A 16,190-nucleotide genomic window follows, 5' to 3' on the forward strand; every position below is an offset into this window, starting at 1 on the left:
GAAAATAAAACCATTTTGTAAAAGTACAAATTTTCTATGAATAGTTCAAACGATCAAAAACACTTCTAACGTCACATAACTATATTTTTTACTGACGTTTATAATGTCTAATTTAAAATTATATATACAATTGGTGTAGAATGTAAACATACAACGGCATGACGTCACGACGCGTTTTGGGGTGGCTGGTATAAGTTGAATTTTTAGTCGTCTTTAGGGGCCAAACGAAAGACAAACAAAACTTTTTTATCTTTGATACAGGTTCTAAATTATGTTCTGTTGTGATTTATAACATTTTTTTCGAATTTAAAATTTTATGCAAGTTCCCTATTACATGTAGTAGTTCATCTTTCGGATTTTTCACACATGGGCAAAGTACTTCAAGTTTTTTCTTTTTTGAGTATTCAGTCTTTCTTTCTTAGTGTAGATGTTGTAAAACGGCTTGATTCGTTACTCTTTTTGTACACGATATTCTTTGCAGTAAGCTCACATCTTGAAAGTCTCAAGTCTTTTAAATACTGTTTCGATGAGAGTCTGCGGAATACAACAAACCGTTGGCACTGATATTCGTGGACTACGAAAAAGCATTCAATACCATGAGCCAGTAGAAAATGTTAAAAGCATTGACAGAATGCCGAATACATCATCGCTACACTAACATGATTAAATATATCTACCAAAATGCAACGGTTAGCGTAAGACTATCTGAACAAATAACAAATAAATTTTGTATACAGCGAGGAGTACGACAAGGAGACACCATCTCACCAAAGCTATTCACGACCCATTTAGAACACACTTGTAAGGAGGCAGATCTAAACGAATATGGTATCAACATAAATGGAGAGAAGCTTTTTCATTTGAGATTCGCAGATGACATCGTCCTTATAGTCGATCGTATGGATTAGTCCTGTCGCCAGGGGGGGTACAACGGCCTCCTGTATTCAGATGGACTTACCCAAGATTTTTTTATGTATTTTGACCTGTAGAACACGAATTTTTTGGGTAACAGTTGATCCGGATGTCGATAAGATTGTTATAAACCAAGAAGTTGAGGAATCACATAACAACGATTTCTCGCAAAACAAAACATTTTTTTGTATTTTTTGGGCATTTCTACAAAAAATGTTCCTACAAATTTTTTCGTAGGATGCATAGTTTTCGAGATAAACGCGGTTGAACTTTCAAAAAATCGAAAAATTGCAATTTTTGAACCCGAATAACTTTTGATTAAAAAATAAAATAGCAATTCTGCTTACCGCATTTGAAAGTTCAAGTCAAATTTTATCGGTTTTAATTATTTGTATTGCTAAATATTTATTATTTTATTGTTAAACAAAGCTATAAACAGCTAGTGCTTGAGTGATGTTTTCAATGATTTCTCATTTAAAATCGAACGAGTAGGTAGCCGAGGTAGAAGTGCAAGCGGGGCTATTTCTATGTAGCATGCATTAAAACGCATGTATTAGGCACGGGAAACACTATGTGTTTATAGCTTTTTTTAACAATCAAAAAATAAATTTTTATCAATGCAAATATTCAAAACAGATACAATTTGACTCAAACTTTTAAAGGCGGTAAGCAGAATTGCTATTTTATCTTTTATTCAAAGGTTATTCGGGTTCAAAAATTGCAATTTTTCGATTTTTTGAAAGTTCAACCGCGTTTATCTCGAAAACTATGCATCCTACGAAAAAACTTGAAGGAACATTTTTTGGTTAGAATGACCCAAAAAATACAAAAAAATGTTTTGTTTTTTGAGAAATCGCTGTTATGTAATTCCTCAAGTTCTTTGTTTATAACAATCTTATCGACATCCGGATCAACTGTTACCCAAAAAATTCGTGTTCTACGGGCCAAAATACATAAAAAAAACTTGGGTAAGTCCATCTGAATTAAGAAGGCCGTTGTACCCCCCCTGGCGACAGGACTAGATGATGCAGTAATAATTGAATGAATGATGAATTTTTAGGAATCTTTAGGGATTACTCCAGTCTTGTGTATACAGTTGAGCAAGCCTAAACGATGTAAGGTAGGTATATTTTCTTCAAACGCTTTCAAAACCTCCATTTGTACTCTATCTGGTCCCGGCGCCTTTCCATCTTTAATGCTTGCTATGGCGTTATCAAGTTTTTCCATAGTAATATCCGTACCGTCTCATGCGGTATAGTAGTATTGTGTGATTTTCAATTTATTTTTTTCCATTCTTGCAATTGTTCTTCTGTACTACTAAGAATTTGCCGTTGTTTATTCATAACAATGTTAAAATTGCTCTTTTTATATTGACAGTCTGATTTGCTTATACAGTATAAATTAAAGAAATATGGAACATAGCTTTTTAAGACACAGTGTTTGAACTGCATTTGAGATAGTGGACCAATATAAAAGTTCCAGACATTAAAACCAGAAATCATAGCAACATTAACATTGGCATGTAGAAAATATCTTTGAACTAGAACCTCCTACTTCTATCTCTCTTTTTGGGAGTTTACTAAAATAGCGAGCCCAGCCGAATGAGCCGAAAGTACATAATCGGACTTAAAGGTCCGCACCGCGCCAAGGAATAGAACCGAACCGAACCCACTACCTACATGCACAGACAAGGCGATTGCAGATACGCGGTACGAATGGGTGATTATTTTTATAAGTTTTTGGATATGTATTTAAAACATATAATTTAACCTAAAATATTTATTTTAATATTTATAGTGCTAAATATTTCATGTGTATCTATTTACGGATAGTGAGGATTGGCATTATACATAATATTATGTATATTGTTCTAAAGCTATTTTTTGTGGCGTTTGTGTAATTTATTTTTATAAATGGGAAATAAGCCACAATTTAACTTAAAAAATGATTTTGTTAACGTTTCGACCTCCACTTCGGACGTCGTTGTCAAAATACACAGTATGTATTAATAAATTAAACAAAAATGTTGTTGCTTAGTAAAAAAAATTTCTTCTAATAATATAATTTATTCTAACTCATTCATATCGGCAATTATTAGAAGATTTTTTTTACTAAGCTACAACATTTTTGTTTAAATTATTAATATTTTGTATTTTGACAACGACGTTGGAAATAAAAGATAACGAAATAATTTTTTAAGTTAAATTGTGGCTTATTTCGTATTTAGAATAATAAATTACATAAACGCCACAAAGAAATAGCTTCAGACAATATTTTAGATGAAAAAATATGTTTTAAATATGTACGTATCCATAAACTTAAACTTATAAAAATAAAATAATCTATTCGTACCGCGTATGCACAAAAAGCTAGAAGGATCTGCAAATTCTGCAATCGCCTTCTGCATGTAGTCAGGTCGCCGGTCGGTTCGGTTCTATTCCTTGGCGCGATCGCGAGGCGGACCCTCGGACCCGACCCATAGGAACCGGTCGTATAATAATTCTTATACCTGATTCTGACCTAGAGGTGGGCTAGAAGTATTTGCAATCATGTAACCGTAACCCATCGTAATTTTTATCTGTGATTGTGATTTAACAGAGCAACAAAATAGTTATTATTAGTCTAGGTCATGATTATAAAATTAGGTCTGTTAGAATGAGAAACAATTTTATTCAAAAAGTAGTTTTTGTAATGAAAATAATATTGCATTAATAAATAATTTCATGTTTTTTCATTGTCTTAATTGTTATTAGAAAATCTAACAAGAGCATAGGCGCCAAATTTCGGGCCAATGCTTTCTCAATGCATTCATTTTTTTCGAATTTTAAGAAAATAATAAGTATTTTTGAAAAACATAAACGCGGAATGAAAGATTACATTATTATCTAGGGCCGAAAGTCCATTAGAATAAAAAAACTGTCATTTGAATGAGATATTTGAAATTAAAAATCACACTCAATTTTCTCTTCTTTTTACCGCTGTAACTTATATTAGAAGTTATAGAACACATTATAGAAGTTTTCAGGGACTTTTAGCACTCGGTAATCATGTAATTTTTTATTCTGCTTTTAAATTTTTCAAAAATACTTACTAGTTTTCTTAGGATTCGAAAGAAATAAATGCATTTAAATAGCATTGTCCCGAAATTTTGCGCCTACCCTCTTAAAAACGAAATACAAAGTAAACTTTAAATATCAGTATTTGCTACAAATACTTATTAGTTACTATTTGGTACTTTTAAATTAAAATTTCAGAATAGCAGCCTTTTAACCTTTTTATAATTAACTCGAGTTCTTCAATCAGAAATAATTAGATCAGCTTTGGAAATAACCGTTCGCAAGGCACTGATGTTCCAATGACACTAATTCGTTCTTGAGCTACTTGTGCATGATAAGGAAAAATATATTTATTTTCTCTCCGCCATTTTAACGAATCTTCATTTCGCGGCAACCGATCGCATTCCCTAAATCTTTGCATTTCTATTATTGCCCTGCTTGTCGTAGTGCCTCGTGGCTGATCCTGCGATCCCATAATATCATCCGGATCTGCAGATGTTTTCTCATGTTCTAATAAAATTTGAGTCGTAAATCCTTTATCTTTTTGTTCCATTCCAAGTTTTTCTGCAATAAGAGCGATTCTATTTTCTGTGCTATTTCCGCATTTGTTGGATCCTTAAAAGGAATTAGTCGAAACCTTATTCTGCCAAGAAAAGTTGAAACAGTTTATCGACAGTTTAATAAAATACTCATACATTGTTGAACTAGTGTTTACGTACATATTTGTTATGCTTATAATAGCCTTAACAATTTCTTCTTGCTGAATAAATCTTTCCAACATATAAAATGTCGAATTACAACATGTGGAAACATCTTGCAGTAATTTGAGAGGATTCCCGTTTCCTGGATTTTTTCAAAATCTAAAAGTTTAGCAGTTGCTTGTAGAACTCTTTTTAAAGTGGCTAATGGTATTTTTTATTTTGGTTAAATTTTTAATGATTTTCTTATATCACTTTTGATAACAACATCTGAGGTAGAAGTTGAAACGTCAATAAAATCATTTTTTTAAGTTAAATTGTGGCTGATTTCCTCATCCTTTAAGCCATCGTTCACAATAAAGTTTATTTATTGTGTGTGCAAAGCATCCAAAATGTTTCATTTTCACATCATTTTGTACCACCTTTAACATTTTGTGCATTATAGGAAACAATAATGTATTAAAATTTTGTTTTCTAAGTTCTCTAAGTTTGATAAGACAGCTTTATCTTACAAATATTGCATGATGCATAATTATCATCCACTTATATAAAAACGTTCCATAAACTACTAAATTTTTCTATTTTTGTTTGGCACTAATGGCATGGTATGCGTTCTAATAGAAAACCCATTTTGTAATAGTGACCTAGACAAAATAATAACACGTGTAGAATTTTACGATGGTCCACAGTGGTAACACTTTTTATTAGGAGTTTAATATACGAATATTTCGTTGCTCTGTTAAATCCCAATTGAATCGGTCATTGCGAAAACAATATAAGACCATATTTTGGGTAAAATGACGACGCTTTTCAACGCCATTAAATTTACAATTACATTATACATAAACATTTAAACTTGTTTTGCCTTTCGGAAAGATTCATTTATAACCCATAATACTTATACAGAGAACACGTAAAGGTTGGAATAAATTAATTTTCTCGAGAATGGACAATTTTGGAAAAAAAATCCCGAAAGAGGTCAATTTTTATTCTTAAATTACGACTTTTTGTCATATATATATATATATATATATATATATCATACTAGTGACGTCACCCATCTGGGCGTGATGACGTCATCGATTATTTTTTTTAAATGGGAATAGGTGTCGTGTGATAGCTCATTTGAAAGGTAATTTAATTCTCTATGCAGTAATATAAACATTTACATAATTATTTATATAGGGTGTCCAAAAGAAATTGTTTTGAATTAAATTTATTGACATAAAAAGAAGCATGAATGTAATTTATTTAGTTCAAAATACATTTTACTGTTCTCAGAAAACAGAAAAAATGTTTATTTGGAAAATAATCATTCCTTTTCGCTTAAATCAAATGTTCAAACTGTTAAGAGGAAGGTGGGTGGCGGCTTTAATATTGAGTTTATGCAAAAAACAATATTTATTTGTCAAATAAACATTATTTCCTGTTTTTTCTGACAGCAGTAAAATGTATTTTAAGTTAAATATATTACACAAATTCTTCTTTTTGTCAATAAATTTAATTCAAAAAAATTTTTTTTTGGACACCCTGTATAAATAATTAGTTAATGTTTATATTACTGAATAGAGAATTGAATTACCTTGCAAATAAGCTATCACACGACCCCTATTCTCATTTAAAAAAATTATAGATGACGTCATCACGTACAGATGGGTGACGTCACTAGTATGATACATATGCCAAAAAGTCGCAATTTGAAAATAAAAATTGACCTGTTTTGGGATTTTTTACCAAAATCGTCCATTCTCGAGAAAATGAATTTATTCCAACCTTTACGTGCTCACTGTATAAAATATTGTATTATCTCGGAATATCCAACTATTAATGAAAATATTTTTACGTTTCCTTAAAAGTTTACACATTGTAACATGAATTGTTTTCACAATGACTGATTCAGTTACAGACAAAAATCACAATGAATAAAATATCACTATCGTAAATTAGCCCACCTCTAGACTCGTTCGGTTGATTTAAAACAGAATGAAATGGTAAATGTAGGCGGGCTTTTGCATTTACGTAGCTTAGTTCAGAATCCAGCAGTCGACTGAGGTATTGTACTTGTATAATATAATAATTATTTGAAAATATTTTGTTGGCCAACCGCCTAGAGCCGAAATTCATGTATTGGCTATGATCCGTTTAAATATCGCTGGACCTGTATATACTAAAAGAGTCGAGTTTAGCCTCTAACTTTTCTATATTCCGTTAATCATTCTTCTTTCGCTTGTCTAATCTTAGACCTGATTTATTTCTTTATACATATCTGGTGGGATTTTCCTTGTATTTTTATGACCTGCGAAGGTCCAATAATTGTAGGATGTCGTGGGTTATCTATCCTTCGTTTGGTGTCGTGTCTCTTTTTTTACTTACCTTAATAACCTCCACAGCGGACTTCTTGTCCGTCTTCACGTATCTTCAATTCTTTTTTAGCTATTACGTTGTTAATGCTATTCAATCTTGCGATTGTTCGAGCGTTCACGAAAATGAAGAGTACGATCTTGGCTCTAGGCGATGATACCATCCGATGGTCTCCGTTATGAACGCAACTGAAGAGTTGCTCGAATATATATTAAAGTTACAGCCTTTCACCTACGGTATTTTGTGAGTTTTCAGGATTTATAGGCCGTCGTCTACAATCATTTATAACAGACGTTTCGTCTGCAACTGCAGCAGTCATTATGCATCGACTGTAACTGATCAATCAGCGGTAGACATAGACAATTAGAACATACAACAATTATAGCCAAGTCTTGTGGTCTTGTCTATAAAAATATTTCATATATTATATTCTAAAAAGAAAAGGAAGGTAAATAATATACTGAAATTTTGTAAGCATCAATAAATTAAGTTTAAATTGCCAAAATGACTGCCTATGTCCGAAACTAATATCACATTATATTTACTTCTTTTACATGTTTTATTTAATTTTATAGATTCAACAGCTGCAAACATCAATGCAAGATATCGTGAAAGTTATGACAGCTTTTAGTCAGACTGCAGGTATAAATCAGCAGCTGAAAGATGGTATTGCTACTCAAACGGAAATTATTGCTGTTCATACACCACAGGTATTTAAATAATTTCATTTAAGCTTTAGGTGGATGTTATAAGATCCAATAAATATTAAACAAATCCTAATATACATTGTAGTTAAATGTACTTACAAAAATATCTTTGAGAAAAGCGTCCTCTAATTTATAAGCAAAAATGTTTGACCACTATGATTTTATACGGATCAAAATTTATACTACTTGTAGATCACTGTACTAGTTGAATAAGTGGTAGGGTATTTTAGATTTAATTTTGATTGCGGGAGAAAATTTTTTACATATTCAAATTTTGACGCCCTGTTATGACGTCACTTCAAAATGCGCGTAGCGCCACAGTTGTTAGAAATCAAATATATATGTCTAATAAGATAAAATTTCGAAGATAGTTAGCGTCCTCTAAAGAAATATTTATTCAAACAATTTTTATAATACACACTGGCAAATTTAAAGGCACGTGTTAGATTTTATTAAATGAAAAGAATATCTTTTATTGTTTCATTTACCTATTTTAAGTAATTTCATTAATCTTAAAGTCGGAGTCAACATGTAAACGTAAATGTTTTGTTGAGTTGTTATTAAAACGAATTTGTTTCAATAGCAATTTCAAAGATATTAAACAAGAAAAACTCAATGAGTATATAAAAAAACTAGAAGGACTATCACAAGGAAAAATTCCTGTAACTGGATGTATTCGCGGTGTGCAAGTACTTGGAAAGGGAAACGAGAAACGACCCTGCGCGAGTCGCGGAGAAATATTGCAACTATCTTAAATAATTCATATTGTCAATTGAAATTGTCAAATTGACGTATATTTCATACCTTCTGTCAATGAAGCAGAAAAATTACATATTGCTCCACAATATTGATATGATATGCAATTATTATATAAAGGTAAATTTAATTAATTGTATTTTGCTTGCAGTACTGCATTTTAATAACTAATTTTATTTACTACATACAATTGTTGATGTTTTCATAACATAACCTGAATCTTATTTTTTCTTCTTATTATTTTTTTTGGACTATGGCCTTGACAATTATCCAGTAACCAGGACTAATATAATTGGCCAATATAATTAAAAGTGCGAATAATAGTACAGAGCGTAGAAATAGGGGTCGCTTTGCCGAACTTGCACGGTCCCAATACCATAAATCACAAAAAATGAAAACCTTATTTTGTAAAAAAAGTATATTTAAAATCCCTAAAAAAGGGCTATATCACAACAAAACGTTTTCGTAATCAATATTCCATCATCAGTGTTATCACAGGTTTACATGCTTTAAGCCACCAAGATATACGGGTAAATACTCTTGAGTTTTAAAAAGTTGAGGTTACATTATATTGTCAGATTTTTAAAGGATGTTAAAAATATTGCCAGATTAACCCCTGGCATTACATGACATCAACCATATTGGTTGGAAAATTTGAAGGTAGGACCTTACATGGCAGTGTTTAGGTGATAACTCTCAACTCTCAGAGAATAATTTCTCCTTTCTCCTTCCTAACCATGGTCTCCATTGTTGCATTTCGTAATTCCATCTTTTATCCTTCAGTCGGGCATTGTGTCATGCGAAGCTCCATTTTAATTTGACAGCATGTTCTCCTGCGTGTTTTACTTTGGTTTTGTTTCTAAACTATTTGTTTGTTTTTTGTTTGTCTATAATAGGGCAGTCAATGAGGGTATTTGGCTCCGAATTCCATCCTACTACATCGATTTATTTGATATTTTTACAGTAAGTAGGGAATAGCTCAAGAAACAAAGTCTACCCTATGCCGATGTGCGTTTTTATCTTGGGGGTGGTTCCCACCCCTTCTCGGGGCTGAAAAATGTTTTGGGTTAAAATAGCCACGGAAAAGGCTAGATCAGCGGTTCTCAACCTTTTTTACTCAGCGACGCACTAACGTACTCCTTACAGATTCGCGACACCCTTATATGTACAAATTTTTGCTAGTGGTAGGTAAGTACAGATGAATATATTAAGTTAAGAAAAACAGTTAGAGAGGAAACAATTATTACGGATTGGCACTTTACTGATTGGTATAACGTGGTATATACCTAATAGTTAAAAAAATGGTTGAATGCATGATTGGTATATTATAACAAGTAAAAAAATATAAATAAAAATATCGTATTCGTAAATCTCGCGACACACCTGATAGGTTCTTCCGGCACACCAGTGTGTCGCGACACGGTGGTTGAGAACTGCTGGGCTAGATAACCTAATTTTAAGCAAAAACTGTTCTATAATTATTTTTTGAAAACTCGATTTTTTGAGTTATTCGTGGTTGAAAATTGGTCACTTTCATTGAAAAATGACACATTTTCAGACGGATTTTTGCGAATACCTTAAAAACTATGCATCTTACAAAAAAACTATATAAAATATTTGTGTAGGTTATAAAAAAACAAAGAGATTCATTCCTTCATAAATCTTCTAGTTAAAATACAAAGAGGGACATGGTAGGTAAGAAGAGTTTGTTTTTTTGCTGCATGCTCAAATCGATGTATTCAACTTGAAATAAAATAGAAACTGTCGATTTTAGGTGTATAATGATACTAATAACTTTTGTAGTGCTTGAAAAGATCTTTAAAATGAGCAATAGTAAATGTCAATTACATTCAAACTAAGCGAGATATTCTGAAAAAAGTTGATGACTAATGTATTTTAAGAAGAAATGAGAAGTATATTTAACCCCTCATCCATCAGATTAAATACAGTCGGAAAAATGAAAGAATACCCATGAACGAACATATAAAACACGTTGTATTTTTCTGTCACCGTGTCACAAAGAAAATTTCCCAGCGCAAATACATGTAATAATAATTATCACATGTACTTGCGCTGGCCAATTTTTTGTATGACACGGTGACAGGAAAATACAGCGTGTTTTATATGTTCGTTCATGGGTATTCTTTCATTTTTCCTACTGTACATCGTTTTCCTTCTACAATACTTTTCATTATAATGTTATTTCTATGTTCAAAAAGTTGGATTGGATTAAAATGAATGGTTTTTGAAAGAAATAAGATCAAATTATAGAGCGCATTTTTAAATTTTCTTAAAAATCTTCCTTTTCCTCCATGTAACTCGAAAAAGATAAGAGATACGAAAAAAGATACCACACAAAAATATAGGGCTTTTTCAGATAAAAATTTCATTTTTATTTTTCATTACTGTAGCTCTTATCATTTTCAAGTTACATGGAGAAAAATGAAGATTTTTAAGAAATTTTAAAAATGCGCTCTATAATTAATTTGATCTTCTTTGTCAAAAACCATTCATTTTAAACCCGTTCAACTTTTTGTACATAGAAATAATACTAATAATAAAAGGTATTGTAGAAGGAAAATGATGCATTTACATTTTGGTGGACGGGGGTTAAAATTACTTCTCATTTTTTCTTAAAATACATTAGTTATCAATTTTGTTGGAAGCATATCTCGCTTAGTTTTAATGTAATGGACCTTTAATATAGCTCATTTTAAAGTTCTTTTCAAGCACTACAATAGGTATTAGTACCATTATACACCTAAAATCGACTGTTTCTCTTTTATTTTAAGTTGAATTCACCAATTTGAGAATGTACCAAAAAACAAACAATTTTCAAAATAAAAATGTATACCATTTTTATTCAGTTGCAATGCGAAGGCAAAACAATCTTACTCTTCAATTAGAATACGGAGTGCAGTCCAGTCCCTTGAATCGCGATTTTCGGCTCTTATTGGAGCCTTCCAATTCCTTCCAACAATTTTCACCTACCATATCTCGTTTTGTATTATAACTAGAAGATTTATGAAGGCAAGTGTATTTTTTTATAACCTACAAAAATGTTTAATATAGTTTTTTTAATTAGATGCATAGTTTTTAAGGTATTCGCAAAAAATCGTTCGAAACGGTATTATGTTTCAATGAAAATGGCCAATTTTCAACCACGCATACCTCAAAAAGTATCGAGTTTTCGAGAAAAAAAATATAGCACAGTTTTTGCTTAGAATTAGGTTCTCTAGCGAATTCCGTGGTAATTTTAACCAAAAAATTTTCAACCTCTAAGAAGGGGTGGGAACCACCCCCAAGATAAAAGCACACATCGGCATAGGGTAGACTTTGAATTAGGAGATAAGTAGAGGCTAGGCCCAAAATTTCATTAAAATCGATGCAGTAGGATAGAATTCGGGGGTAATATCCTATTCTTGCTCCCATTGACTGGCGTATAAGTCTCACCCCGATATCTGTTGTTAGTTAAATCAAAATACATATAATAATATATTTTTTGTTATTCGATGATTTAACTTTTTTAAAGCGGCGATTAGAGCATTTAAAACTATATGCAGAAAAACGGATTACTTATTCGGATTCGCCATTAACCGTTTTATAAGAAAATTACAAAGCTAAAAGGTTTTTATTACCTGTCCCGAAAAATTGGAAAAACACATTTACCAATGTTAAACTGTGATAGCAAAGTAACGTGTACTATAAACTAAACTACCTCAAATTGCGGCATCCAAGTTATAAGGAGAATAGGGAACTTGCATAACATTTTAAATTCGAAAAAAATGTTATAAATCACAACATAACATAATTTAAAACATGTGTCAAATATTAAAAAGTTTTGTTTGGCTTTCGTTTGGCCCCTAAAGATGATTAAAAATTCAAATTAAAACAGGTGGCCCAAAACGCGTCGTGACGTCATTCGTTTAAATTATGTTTACATTCTTCCAAAAAAGTAAACAGAATTTAAAATTAGACATTATAAACGTCAGTAGAAAATACAGTTATGTAACCTCACAAGTGTTTTGATCATTTGAACTATTTTAAAAACTAAAGGTTCTCTAAACCAAGGCCAGAAAACAAAAAAAATATATATATATATATAGATTTTAAATTTGTACTTGTTATTATGAGGTTTTAAGGCGTGAAATTTTGGAAATCTTATTTTTAAAGGAAACTGAATATTATTATGCAATAAAAAAATGTGCAAGTTCCCTATTAGGTTTGGCATTTGTTTTGACACTTACACTATTAAATGACATTTAAAATAGTTCAAACGATCAAAAACGCTTGTGAGGTTACATAACTGTATTTTCTACTGACGTTTATAATGTCTAATTTTAAATTCTGTTTACTTTTTTGGAAGAATGTAAACATAATTTAAACGAATGACGTCACGACGCGTTTTGGGCCACCTGTTTTAATTTGAATTTTTAATCATCTTTAGGGGCCAAACGAAAGCCAAACAAAACTTTTTAATATTTGATACATGTTTTAAATTATGTTCTCTTGTGATTTATAACATTTTTTTCGAATTTAAAATTTTATGCAAGTTCCCTATTACTTGAAATCAATTGAAACTCTACGTTCACAGTTTCGAATCCCGTTCATAGCGTAATCTTTGTTGTTTTTATATAAAATTAACTTAAAAAATATAACAGCGAGATCAATTTTGATAACGGATTTAAACAACAAAAATGATATTTAATATTTTACTTTAGATGATAAAAATAAATCGTTAAGAAATAGCTCTATGTTCAGTAAGTTACTTATTTCGATCGATAAGCTTTTATAAGAGTTACAATTGTCCTTTTCTACAATATTTTATGTTTTTGTATTATTTTTAGGGAGATGCAGCTAAGTCATTTCCATTTCAAAAGCATTCCAACCAGTCAAGACCTTCTTCTCTGCCACTTCCAGTCCATCAAAGGAAAAAAGAAGTGCATCAAAATAATGGTAATAGCAACAACTCCTCAACAGTTCCATCAGAATTAACGCAATATGCAAGAACTCTTGTAGATGGCGTCATAAGAACCGTTTCGGAAAGTAATGCTGATAGTCTGGGTTCTAATACCGAAATTACAGTCACCGATACTGAAAAAATCGGCGAATACATAGACGATAACCGCGAACAAGATATTTAATGTAAGGAAATTGAACATATAGTGAGCTTGAAATAAAGATTGCGAACAGATTATTTGGTTGTTGGAAGCTGTTGTCTTTTGATAGGCAAATGTGGTGATATGCTCGTATTATATTAGATTAAAGAAAGGATGTTTTAAATTTTTAAGATAATCTCATGAACACATTAGTGTAAGCTCTAATTTGATCTGTTTTTGTTCAATTATATCGAATTATAAACTATTTATAAATTTTCTAAAAATAAGTTATTGTCCTAATTATAAATATATTTATTGAATGTACCACGTTTTCAAAGTATTTCTAATAACTTTAACTACGAGAACTTTAAGCTGGATTGTCCAACTTATATTAAGAGCGTCTACTAGAAATTCTGAAGTGGAAATTGAAACGTCAAATAAACCTAATTTCACACTAAAATTATGGCTTATTCCGAATTAACATAGTAAATTGTTTTAAAATAGTTCTCTTCTGCATAGGTCTTTGCATATTCCTGTAATTTGATCGATCCATCTTTTTGGTAATCTTCCTCATGATCTTCGGCCTTCCACCTTTCCTTGTATAATGAGTCTTTCCATGTTTCATTTGATCTCATAACATATCCAAAGTATTTTAATTGTTGGAGATGGACTTTACTGGAGAGTCGTTGGTTAATTTTTAGCTCTCTTAAAATTGAATTATTTGTCCTTCGGTCGGTCCAAGGAATTCGTAGTATTCGTCTCCAACAAAGCATTTCAGTGGAATCTATATTTTTTCTTTACGATTGTCTCATGGTCCAAGATTCACATCCGTAGATCAGTATTGGAAATATTGAGCAGTTGATCAACCTCATCTTTAACGCTCTTGAAATTTGACAGCCCTTCCATTATTTGTTATGACCCTTCCTGTTATGACCCTGTGATTGTGATCAATGATCTCAGATATAATTATGAGCTCACAAACTCAAACCAGTCAATTGTGGTTATGTGTGGATGATTGCTATATTATAGTGTATCCACTATCATGAGCTTTACCTTGCAGACTCAGTATTTGACTTTCGTTTTCGACCAGTCGTATAAGATCAATCAGCTATGCTTGCATATTTGCAAGAAGGACTGTGTCATCTGCGAAACGTAAGTTGTTTATTTTATGACCATTTATTGATCCCTCAAGTGTTGTCATTATGGATCTACGAAAAAAGGTCGCCAACAATTGGTCGAGCGAAAAAATGTCGCGCACATTTGAGCGCGTATCAAAAGGTCGCCGGCGAAAAAACAGCGCGACGAAATAAGGTCGCGTGCAATTGATCGCGCGAAAAAAGATCGCGTCAGAAAATATGTTTTCATTTGCATACTTTAACTTTCCTTCACACTTAATCCAGGCTTAGGTCAGATTTAGATGATGCAATAGAACTAAAGGATTGCTGTTAAATAATGACCCAAACAGTTAAATATTTTCTTATTAGTCATTTTAACCTATTGGTAAAAAATATTTCGTCAACCCAATATTGACTTCTAAATGACTTTAGTTTTATTTTCCACTTTAAATAATAGGAAAATAATTGGAAGTAAATAATCCTATTTGAAATTGATCATGTAAAATGTTCGACCAATTTAATGGTCGAATTAAGGTAATTTTAACTGTAAATGTTGTAGGGAAAGTACCTAGAGGTATTATTTCACGACTTGGCAGTGTCGCAAAATTTACCCTTGGTTATTTAAGAGTAAGTTTTAATATAAGCTTAATATATTTTACAGGGTATATACTACATATAGATAGGGTAGGTTAAGGGCTACCATCTTTATTAAAATAAAATTTCCCAAATAAAATAATGATATTGTGGTTAAAAATTATATAACAGGCACAATTTCATTAATACATTGTCACTGGTGAGTACTTATTGAAGATATCATAGTTAAAGAATACATTTATATTAATAACAGATTTGCATACTTTAACTTTCCTTCACACTTTATCCAGGCTTAGGACTGGCAGTTAGTAACTGGCGTGTTTAAAAGTTTTTTTAATTTTAATTTTTTTATTTTTTTCTAATTTTTTTTTTTTTTTTATTTTTATTTTTTTGTGTTTTTTTAATTTTTATTTTTTTTTTGTTTTTTTTTAATTTTTTTTTTAATTGTTTTTTAGTTTTTTATACTTGCAGTTGAAAATTTTGGGCAATTCCTCTTAAATATTCTAGATTTGGCCGGTTCCCGTATTGCAAACAAATCGTTTTTATTCGCCGCGCTGTATCTTTATAAATTTTTTTTTGAGGTTGTTGGTTTCCAGCTATGTATTGCTCCACTTTTAATCGATTTAAACTCTCTTCTTTCTTTAGCCCCGTAATAAACTTCCATAGATTTGGGTGTGCTGCATTTAATATCGAGGAGAAGCTGTTGTGCCAACCTTCGACAGCATTATTAGTACGCGGTAGATCTTCCTCTATAAATTCGAAGCAATTCCAAAGATTCCTTGGAAACATTGGCGGTCTTCTTTGTTGTCGTCGATCCAATCTGCCTATCCATACATCCTCAAAGTAGTTTATTAAAGGTGTTAGTAAATTTTCATTTTGAGTGTAAAACTCG

The 16,190-nt window shown here is 31.4% G+C and overlaps 1 protein-coding gene across 2 annotated transcripts in view; it reads left to right on the forward strand.

Annotated features, from left to right (window-relative positions):
• The window catches only part of LOC114336693 (centrosomal protein of 97 kDa), a 112,759-nt gene extending 98,846 nt beyond the window's left edge, over positions 1–13,913 (forward strand). For both annotated transcript variants that reach the window (XM_028287053.2, XM_028287056.2), the window contains 2 exons: positions 7,603–7,737; positions 13,338–13,913. In XM_028287053.2, coding sequence (XP_028142854.2) covers positions 7,603–7,737; positions 13,338–13,634 — 432 coding nt within the window. In that variant the 3' untranslated portion in view covers positions 13,635–13,913. The remainder of the gene's footprint in view (positions 1–7,602; positions 7,738–13,337) is intronic.
• The last annotated feature ends 2,277 nt before the right edge of the window (positions 13,914–16,190 follow it).

Source organism: Diabrotica virgifera, chromosome 5 (assembly GCF_917563875.1).
Source record: "Diabrotica virgifera virgifera chromosome 5, PGI_DIABVI_V3a".
In the NCBI taxonomy this organism is placed as follows: Eukaryota; Metazoa; Arthropoda; class Insecta; order Coleoptera; family Chrysomelidae; genus Diabrotica; species Diabrotica virgifera.